General features: G+C 31.9%; 1 protein-coding gene across 1 annotated transcript; it reads right to left on the reverse strand.

Annotated features, from left to right (window-relative positions):
- Nucleotides 1–1216: 1216 nt before the first annotated feature.
- LOC145568569 (leucoanthocyanidin reductase-like) lies at nt 1217–4671 on the reverse strand. The gene is made up of 5 exons (XM_081627991.1): nt 4456–4671; nt 3878–4018; nt 3275–3512; nt 1720–1923; nt 1217–1623 (listed from the first exon to the last, which is right to left on the reverse strand). Exons 1-5 carry the CDS (start codon nt 4669–4671, stop codon nt 1346–1348), a joined length of 1077 nt encoding a protein of 358 aa, XP_081484117.1. The 3' UTR covers nt 1217–1345.
- Nucleotides 4672–11169: the final 6498 nt, after the last annotated feature.

The following is an 11169-nucleotide window of genomic DNA, read 5'->3' on the forward strand; positions in this document are numbered from 1 at the left end:
TTAAGTAAAAAAAAAAAAAAAAAATGAAAAAGTTGTATAATTTATGATTTACAAATTATAAAATAAACATATACTTATACTTTAGTTATTTTTAATCACCGTACATAATTTTATAGTACTATTTGTTTGTAACATTATTTGTACTACTTTCAGCTTGTAATATGTATATTTTTTTAAATACTAATTGGTTGTAGTAGGAATTTTTGTATCCTATGTTTGGATTGAAATTAATTTGGTTGTAATATAATATAAATCAATTATGAATTAGATTCGATCGATTTATTTTATTTTATTTTATTTTTTTCATATGTAATCAATACTTGATGGTGACTTAACATGCATGTCGGAAATCTTGGATCCGACCCTGATTATACCTATCAGCTAACATTATAGGCCAACAATCGTGGATTTATTTTCGTTTTTGTCAATCTAAGAATTCATGTTGTGTAATCGAATTGAAACCCTTATTGCAAAAAAAAAAAAAAATTCAAAAAACCAAAGAACCATTAAATCTATGACATATAAGCAACAATTAATAGAAGAAACACGTAGTAAATGAAACGAATTAATGTGTATTATGATTATTGATTGAGAGATGTATGATGGGTGGTTAAATTTGGTTGAAAAATGAAGAACATCATGAACAATTTTTTAATTTTGATTTTTTGGTTTAATGTTTATTTTGATTATTAATTAATAGTAATTAAATTAGAAAATAATAAAAAAAAATCAAAAATATTAAATAAATAAATAAATAATCTCAGTCGTCCATTTTAAAAAATTGTGGTAGTCAAAAATCACATGAATACATTATAATCCCCCCATCAACTGCACCTAGCCAGCTAATAGGGACGATTGTGTTTGCTATAGTAACGAACTAATTAACGACACCCATATAGCCATACCAAAATCATCAAACGCCTTATCAATCAGCATCAATAATGAACCGAGATTTACCATCAATTGGATGAGCCTTGAAGATTGCTTCCATGGTTAAGATCGAATCGATCACTTCAGAAAACAACGATGCATTAACAAAATAGTTGAAGACAAACATGGCTTAAAAAAAAAAAAAAAACTAAAATAGTTTGGTTTTATCATATATAATTATTACTACAACCAAATGTTCAATAAATTTGTTTTCAAACTTCCAACAGAATCATACAATCTCTTGAACTTTAGTAGGCAATAATAACATCCCTCATTCTAACTTCCCTTTATTCTAATCCATTGTTCTGAAGAATCAAAACTTTACTAATAATAGACTTACTCAACTTCAATTAACTCCTGATTATCTTATCGCGTTACACATACAATCGTGCTTAGCTAGCTTTTAACTACGCGATTATGCAACAGACAAGGTGATAGCATACGCCTCAGACACAGGCAGTTTTATGCCTTCAGAACTTCCACTTGCTGGTTTTTCAGCCGCCATTACATGCCCATCAATAACAGCTGATACAAAATCATCGAAACACTCATCAATGGACCGAAAGGGTGTATCAGGATACAGCGAAGTTGCTTCCACATCTGTAGCTTTATCCAATGCAAAATTTATCTGACAGCCTTGGATGAAAATGTCATGAGTAAATGCTGCCACAATACTCTCAGGGATCCTCATTTCTAGCATTACAAACAATAAATCGCGGTATGAAATTAGTCACGGTCATATATCTTGTCCATGTCAAGTACTTAAGATAATTAGTCGCATTATCTTACCATTAGCAGCATTGAGTAGATCATCTTCTGTAATGGTAACTCGAGGAAGGTTACGATTAATTTTCTTCTCCCATAAGGAAGCAAGCTCGTTGATGCTTAAGAGATTGTTAGGAGGTCGAAAATGAACTGCTTTGTTGATAGTCCGGTTATCATTGATCACTTTCATTGTTAGTCTTCCTATATCAGTACCAGCCACAAAGTACGCTGAACACAACAACCAAAACAAAGATTATGTATGTTAACATAGATTTTGTAAACTACAAAATATATGAACCTAGAAATAATAATATATTTCATCAAGTAAAGATTAAATCAATGTAGGAAGTGTTATGATAGAGTTGAATTATATTGGTTAGACCTTATTCTCTTCACCTGAAAATAGGGGTGTCCATTATTTGGATAAAAATCGAAATTCAATCCAATCCAAACCGAATTATTAATTCGGATCGGATTAAATTTTTTTGAAAATTCGGATTTTCGTATTAGATTGGATTGACCTTGTTTGGATCCAAAAAAACCAAATTAACCGAAATATGAAACCATGTTTTTACCAAAAAGGATTGTTTATATTAATCATATGAAATTATGTTGATAATTACATTAATATAAATTATGTAAAACAATGTTTTCAATACTTGTATTAATAATGTACAACTATGTTTTCAACACTAAAATTTTTATAATTGCATTTTTATTTTTATATAACTTTAGGCCCTAAAAATTTGCAATGTATTTTAATTCGGATTGGATCCAAATAACAAAATTTTAATTTGAATTGGATCGGATTGGATTGATGAGAAATTCGAATCGAATTGGATTTGAAAATTAAAAATCGAATTTTATTTCGAATCAGATTGGATTTGGCCTAAATCCAAACCGAAAACCGAATAGACACCCCTACCTGAAAAGCTAGATGAATTACTTATGTAGATTTTCAATTGATTTTTGATTATTTTTAAAAACTTATTTATGTAACTTTTTTTAAATTAAAGAGACTATTATTTTAATAAAAAAGTAGAAAAGTATTCACTAATTAGGAGGTAGTTGTAGTAATTTGTTTTGTCACATGTTGGTTACCTACCAGCTACCTATACCTCCAACAAAATCATCCTAGGGAACATTTTAATATTATATGATTAAATTCCTAGAAAACATTGGTTCTTAGAGTAGGAACCAAAGTAAGACTACCTACCAACAATTATAAATGCAGCTTAATTTTGACGCTTTGCAAAAATATAATAAAAATAATACAAGAAGTTAAGCCAGAGAATGCAAAATAATGTTATCCTTATTGCATTTATAGAAACATAATCTATAATTATTGGACAAAATTTCTTTTATCTAGCTTCATTATATTTTGTGTAACTATAAGACTATTTACATGTCTTTAATTACTTGAATTGAAATTCCGAAAACTAATAATGTATATTATGTACTCATTTTGTCTTTAAAAATTCTTATTTTGACTTTTTTGTGAGGCAATTATCAAAAGTAGGAAAAACCCTTTAGAAACGAAGGGTGTACTAATTTATCTCATATGAATGATCGAGATTACCTTTGACATTGCCGTCGCCATAAATGTGGAAGCGATCCAAAGGAGGAAGAACATCAGCAGGGTGAGTATTGTCATGATAAGGCCAAGCAGCAATGGAGTTGCAACAAATGTAGGTGTAGGAAATCCCAGCCTCTTCAATTGCTCTTCTTACTTGTCTTTTTTCATTGTACATTTGTAGTCCTGGTTCTACTGGATATGCTCTTTCTATGTCATGCCCAAATTCTGATGGCAAGAACCTCTACAACATAATTTTTTTACACTTTTAATTACCTTTTGTTTTATACATATAGAGTAATAAATAACAATATAATAAAGATTAGGAAGTAGTTTTTTTTTTATTTTTTTTATTATTGTGACAAACTGACAATATAATATATAGTGTGTTATGGTGGTATAGAAAAGACCTACGTACGTACCAAAGAAACTAATCGATGAAATAAAATTATTATCTTTATTAAACTCGTTACGGAGTATTGTAATTAATTTTTAATAAAATTAGTAAACTAACCAAAATCATTCCTTTATACACTTGCCTTTTTCATTTATTTTAAATAAAGCAAAAAAAAAGTAAAATTGGCAGAAAAAAGTAAAGTAAATTATAACCTTGACAGTGCCAACAGCTTTGATGGCAGTAATAAGTTGGAGCTGGTCTAAAATGCTTTCTCCACCAACAGCTGAAATCACAACTTCAATCTTATATTCCTCTAATATCTTCTCCATCAACTTCTTGTCCGTTATAGTCCCCTGCATTTTTTATTTACTATTACAAATAATAATAATAATAATAATAATTATAACCTAATTGTTTTTTTTTTAAAAAAAAAATCATAAAAGACTATGATTTAGACGAGATTTAATTTAAAGCTTTGACCCTCAAAACTTTGATCAATTAAACTAGTTTTTTGAACATACTAATAGTTGTTATTTTGGTTTACATAAATAACATACGGAGTAGCTTTTAATCAACTAAGGGGTATTTTTTTGCGGGTTGAAATTGTAAAATTCATTTAATTGTTTAATAGATTATTCTTGTATCAAATTTACAATTTTTAATTATACTCTTAATTGTATTAAGATCATGCATGTTTGGTAATAATAAATATACTAGAATTACGTGTTAATTAGCAAACTAGTACGTATTTATATATAATTATATAGATAAAGGTAAAGTGAGAACGTACGATAATGATGGTGGCACCCTTATTTTGAAGGGAATGAATGGTTTGAGCCTTGCTTGTGAAGGCGGATGAACCGGACCGGACAAGTAAATAAGTAGGGCGACCAGAGTCTAGACAAGCTTCGGCTATGAACCTACCGATGAACCCGGTTGACCCAACTATGAGGGTTCGACCCCCCATTTTGCCGTTAGCCAAAACTGGACCGGTAGAAGCCGTCATCTAGCTTAGGTTTTCCTACGTTGTTTTCAAAGAGGAGAGAGTAGAGAAAGAGATAGATGTTGGAAGTTAGTATGAAATATTGTTGGAGGGGAGAATGATAATATATATATATATAGAGAATAGAATATACTCCGTATTCGTTTGTGCATGTAGGATTTTAGGGCAAGGGGACGTAAAGGAAAAGGATTATGACTGTTGATACCAATTAATGGCAGTAATTAATTATTACGGAGTAAACATCAAAAAAAAAAAAGATTATATACACAATAATATTTTTAGAATATGGTTCAATATACTTGAGGAAACAAAGACCGTAGTTATATTTTGATGATCAGTTTGATAAATGATTATTATAAATTATGAGAATCAGTGCCGTCTTAGACATTTTTGGGGCCCGGAGCAGAAACTAAAAAAGGGGCCCTAAACAATAGAGTCATATTTCATAACTAAGGACAAAGCTATATCGACTCACCGGATAAACTACTCATTATTACTATATGATTAAAATACCAAACTAAGTATCATTAATCTTGCTAATTTATATTCGACTATTATTACTCTTTATTAGAAGTGGGTAATTGTAGTTTATCCGGTGGGTAGACAAAGGATTTTCCCATAAAAATACATAGCATGAATTTTAAACTTTGTATTAAAAAGTTCAGCAAAATTACTATTAACATGAATGCAAGATATTCACTTAGATTGGGCAAAACTATTCTTTACTGGAGTATTTTTTTTCTTTTTGTGGCTTACTTTGCATTATTACTCATCTTTACTCTTAATTTTCATAATAATTAGAAAAATAATTAAGAAATTTAAGTGATCAATTTTAACTTACATAGTAATAATTGAGAAGGAAATAAAATGAGAGAATTAGAGAAAAAGGCTTGAACGACAATAGAGTAGTACAGCACTTTGTAAATATTTAAGCTTTGGTTTTGTTTTTATATTTTTAGTTTTTTGTAAATCAGATTTAACAATAAAAAAAATTAAAAAAAAAAAAAAAACTGATATGGGGCCCTGAGCCATTGCTCAACCTGCTCCCCCTATGAGCCGGGCCCTGATGAGAATGGTAATAAATCTGTATATAAATTTGTAAGGAAAATCTTATCTTATTAACAATGGTAATGTGATGACTTCACCTAATTAAGGGTAAATTTGACGATTAAGGTTGATATAGTTTTGTATCCTTGATGGTTAGATTAGAAGAGTTAGATTGCTTAGTAAATAAAGAGGGGTAGGTTGAGCTAGAGAATTACAAGCATGCATGGAAGGGTAGATATGGAGCTAAGCTTTATTGGTCATTCGCAATACTAGTCCGTCGATATGGGAATCTATATGGGTCCACTTTAGATTCATTTTTTTGTTTGTTTATTTAATTAGTGTCCAATTATAATTATACGTCAATTAATCAAATTGCGTACTAGACAAGTTAAGAGCCAAATTAATAACTAATCTATGTCATTACTCATTAACTTTGTCCAACTATGAGGAAATGAGGTTTCATAAATGGTATTTCCCTCTAACAAAGGTTTCATATGTGCAATTATAGGTTATTTATGGGTCTTTACCAGGCCGCTTCAATGTAATATGGTAAAGTTGAATAATAGGGCAGACCTTAAAAAGTTTAAGATTATATAAAATAAAAAAAATAAAAAAAAATAAAAAAAACGTTTATTATATATTTTCAGCCGTATGATGAAGATAAAAGAATGATAAGGAAAATGAAAATGTCACGACACATGCCAACAAGCTAAGAAAATAGAGAGAAGGAAACCTCTCCTTAGTCTACCTTACACTCTTACTTCACATGTTACCAAGGGAAGGAGATATTCAGGTGGCTAGCTCGAAATCTCGAATTCAACAAGTAAAGGTGCTTCATAGAGCTAGCTAGTAGACTACTTTACGATGACAAATGATCATTTGTAGGGGTACAAGATTTAAAGACCCATTCTTAGGGGGATTGAGTGGCATGCATTCTACTGCTATATGGGTTTACGCGGAGGAACTAAGATAGAATTGAACTCAAAAGCAACTTACCAATCCAAAAACTTTGCTTTTAACGACTCACTACGCCCTTAAGCTTTAATTATTGTTGTAAAGCAATTCTTATATTAGAATGAAAAGTAAAAACTCTAAAGAGAACTCACTAAGTCTAGCTTATTGCAATTTATCAATATAATTTAGGATCAAATAAATTAACATTTCTCAACAAGAGATCGAATTTAAATTTTATTAAATTTTCGAATTAGGGTTCAAGATTTTGGGTGGTCTAGTTTGTGAATTTGGGTGATCTACTTATCTCAAAACCACACCCTACCCAATTGAAAAATCCTAAAGATTGGTCGATCTGCTCCAAAAAATTGGGCTTTTAGAAAAACCTCAAAATTAGTCTCACCATCTTAAATGCCCACTCCTGTTCACCTAGAAACCCTAAATCTTAAAAATTTGAAAAGAAAAGTGAGTAAAATGAAAATATACATTTGCGTATCATTAACTATGACTTTAGGTGGTTAAATTCAACCATTAAAGCTCTAAATAAACTTGAATTTTTAGTGTTGGAATTTTACCTTTAAAACCATAAATTTGATTTTTTTTTTTGGTGATGGGAAAAATAATCGTAATAGATGGAAGAGAGAAAGTGTGGTTGCATGATATCAAGGAGAAGGTGACAATGGCAACGTAAAGAGGGCGACAACAAACCACCAAAGTGAATATGAGGAAGTGAGGTTGAATAATCGAAACACACTTTATATCAAAGATTACTATGAATAACTTTCTTTTCCCTCCTTATCTTTTTCAAGATTTTATGAAAAATTCTAAGGATCTCTCACGAACTCTACTTGGGATACAAACGTCTTTTACATTTTTTTGGCTTGAGGAAGACGACATTAGCTGGACGCTATCTCTCTTTTCAAAAATGGTGCTTGAATTTTTCAATGGAGGTCGAGCAAATCAATATAGAGGCAGGCCGACAAACACCTATCATTTGGGGGTTAACCATGTCCTTAATTTATAGTTCCTCTGTTTTTTTTTATAGTTGCAACACTTCTCTTTTCACGCTTGCTGATGCATGTTTTCAATCGTTAATTAATATCTTTAGTTACCAATATGTAAAACTTATAAACATTTGATATTATAATTATTATATAAATCGAGACAAATCTAACAAGATGCCACATTACTATATTTTTACTTAAGTACTAGTATAAACCATCAAATCTAGTCAAAGTGAAACACATGAATACTGTAAAAGTCAAACAGTTGCAACTATAAAAAAAATCGGAGGAAGTATATTTTTTAAATACCGAAAACGCAACGATGGTGTTGGGGTTAGTTGGGGTTTGTTGTGGTGTTGGTGGTGTTAGGCATGGTGTTTGTTATGGTTGTTTGTCTTCGTCTGTCATTGATGATGAGAAAGGAAGAAGGGAGGTTAAAGAAGATGGAAGGAAACAGAAATTTATGATGAATCATCAGTTTTTAAAAATATTAAAAATTGGAAAATTTGTTAGAAAGCTAGGTCCTTTAATATAGACCTTTTTGTTTGAAAGATCAATTTATAAAAAAGGTGGCACAAAAGGTCCTTTTATCGCGTTTGGGTTGTGAGTTTGTGGCGAGAATCCTTTGACCATTTTCCAGCATTAACTTTTTTCCCGGCCATATACAGCCACATGCAATTCACGTGACCACTTAATTTCCTTTTTTCCCCCCTTATTAAACCTTAATTTCTCAATACAATTAAACCCAAAACTTAAATTGCAATCCCTGAAATTAAATTGAAGGCAATTCAAGGCTAATCGAAGAAGGTAAGGTGAAAACCCTTTGTCAATTTGCATTTGAATTTTGCAACTTGAATTTTCTCCTTTTTATTGTAGATTTTAGCAATGCAAAATGATAAAGAGGTATAATTGCGGACTTCCCAGTTGCCCAGAGAACCTTTGTGGACCCATGAAAACCTAGGAAGGAGATTTTGGTCACCTTATGCACTAGAGAAATTAGGGTTTAATAGGAGGAAAAGGAAGGAAAAGGGAAAAAAAAGAGGAACTTGAGTGGTCATGTGCGTTGCACTTGATTTTATTTAGCCGAAAAAAGTCAACGTCGGAAAATGGTCAAAGGACTCTCCCCACAAACCAAACGCGATAAAAGGACCTTTTGTGCAACCTTTTTTGACCTTTCAAACAAAAAGTCTACATAAAAAAACCTTTCTATTTTCCTTAAAAATTAATAAAGTTGCTCAGAATTACAACATTACCATTTGAGATACGAAATTTGTTACTTAGGTTGAGAAGTGGAACAACCTTAAGATTTCATTCCCTCTATCATGTGCAAATTAAAATACCACTAATTTAGAGCTTATATATAGGCCTGGTTCAAATTCTACCTGATTAAAACGATTGGCGGATCAGGTCAATCTTTGTCCTCATACGAGTAGTTTTTAAAAATGAAAAGTCAGATTTTATCATCTTGCTATTAATCAAAGGAAATTTTGACTTTTGCGACCTCTAAAACATATGCATTTCACTTTTGCTACCAGGGAAAATTTTTATTTTATTTTACTACCTTATAAATGCCACTTTCTTAAAAATTGCTACCAATACCTAACTTCTGTTACTGTTGACATTAAGGGGGCCCACTCCAATGACTCTTTCCCATTCCCCTTGTATTTAAATGAATTGTTTGGACCTAATTACTCCAAACTTCAATTTTTTTCATAGAGATTTTTCAATCGATTAAAAATTGAATTTTGAAGCAAATTTTTCACACAAACAATAAATTGGGGAGGGTTGCTGGTCATTAGGGGTGGATTTCGTCTGCAATTTAAGGTGAGCAGATTTAATTTTTCCAATTTATTTGTTTATGCGAAACTTAGGGGAAGTTCGAATTGCACTTTATATTAAAATTTGTGCTTGTTAATTGTATTTGTTAGTGTTTGGGAATGATACTGAATCAAAATTTGATTTGGAATTCCTGTATTCCTTGGTTTAATTGGTTGCTAATTACATTTAAATGAATTAGGGTTCATGTTTGTTGAAATTAGGGGTTTTTAATTGGAATATGAATGGTTAAAATTGATGCTTATTTCTGGAAAAAAACCTATGTATGAATGTAATTATTGATAAATTTGGTCTAATTGCAGGCTATAATGTCATTGGTTAGGTTTTTTCCCTCAAAACAGAGGAAGTGTGATTGTGGGATTTCTATGGGCAAGCTGACATCATGGACTAGAGAGAACCCTGGTAGGAAGTTCAAAGCTTGTAAATTTTATGATCCTAAGACACAAACTAGGGGATGCAAGTGTTTTGAGTGGGTGGATGAGGAAGAAGGCACTGAGTGGTAACGCGATGTAATCAATCAACTTCTTTTGGACAAAAAATTGATGAAGGGAGAGATCAACACACTGTAATCAGAAATTGAAGATTTAAAAGGCCAAAGAAGGTGTTTGCTAACTGAGAATGACAACCTCCTAGTAAAGTGCAAATCTCTAAGTTCTAACAGAAGGAAGTACAACAAGGAAGGGCAACATATCTGTCTTGGTGGATGCACAACTGTAGTAGCAAGTGTCATGTGTTGTGTTTTACTGATTGTTGTTGTTTTAGTTGTATGCAAATGAAATTAGGGTAGTCAAGTGTTTTAGTGGTTATTATGAATTGGTATATATGAACCTATGAATGTAATCTCCTAAATTTTAATGGATGAAAGCTGAAATGTTGTTCCTTAGCAATAAAATAGGCTTAATTTATCATAGCAATTTCAACAACAAAGAGTAAGCACAACAGTGCATGCAAAAGACCAAGTTTTAACATGGCACATGTGGCACATCAAAGTTTACCTAACTACTTGTTCCTTAGTTACATATTACAGTACACATCAAAGATTTAAAAGTCTTGGTACTTAAAAAAAAGAAAAACTGGAGCCTAAGTCTTCTTTTTCTTCCCCTTTCCTTGCTTGTTTGTTGATTGCTATGGTGCTGCTGTTGTTGTTAATGCTTGGGTGCAGGCTGTAGGGTCTTGAGAGGATGCCTGCAGGTTCTTGGGTGCAGAATGCTTGGGATTCTTGGTTGCAATGCTGTTTGGACCATGAGTTCCACCAATCTGTATTACACCAAAAAAAAAAAAAAAATTAGGAAGAAAGCTGAATGCAATCTAACAGGTTATGCAATTTAACAGTCTATGCTTCATGTACACACCTTACTAGCAGCCCTTTGCTCCTTTCTCCTTCTTTGTTCCATGTTCCAATCATCTTGGAGAATAGGCCGGCTTGCCTGGTGGTGCTTTAGGTGTTTGCACTGGTGCATTGCCACAAGTCTTGGCATAATGACTAGGTTGTCCACAATTGTTGCACCTCTTCTGGTTTTTCTGGCTCTTAGCAGGTTTGTTAGGTGCTCCCTCACCTCTCTCCAGCTTCCTTTTTTTGGACTTTGGCCTACCAGGCATGACTCTTATTGCTAGAGGCAGTGGTTCTCTGAATTGATGCTTCTCCCAATGCTTAGGCCTTGGC

Source organism: Chenopodium album, chromosome 11 (genome assembly GCF_948465745.1).
Source record: "Chenopodium album chromosome 11, dcCheAlbu1.1, whole genome shotgun sequence".
Lineage (NCBI taxonomy): Eukaryota > Viridiplantae > Streptophyta > Magnoliopsida > Caryophyllales > Amaranthaceae > Chenopodium > Chenopodium album.

What these genes read in the sequence shown, in the direction of transcription:
- LOC145568569 (XM_081627991.1), bottom strand. Translation starts at nt 4,671, where the DNA reads ATGACGGCTTCTACCGGTCCAGTTTTGGCTAACGGCAAAATGGGGGGT. An exon ending in AGGGTGCCACCATCATTATC is followed by an intron (nt 4,019 to 4,455) that starts GTACGTTCTCAC and finishes TAAAAAATGCAG; the next exon opens with GGGACTATAACGGACAAGAA. An exon ending in TCTACTCAATGCTGCTAATG is followed by an intron (nt 1,624 to 1,719) that starts GTAAGATAATGC and finishes TTGTAATGCTAG; the next exon opens with AAATGAGGATCCCTGAGAGT.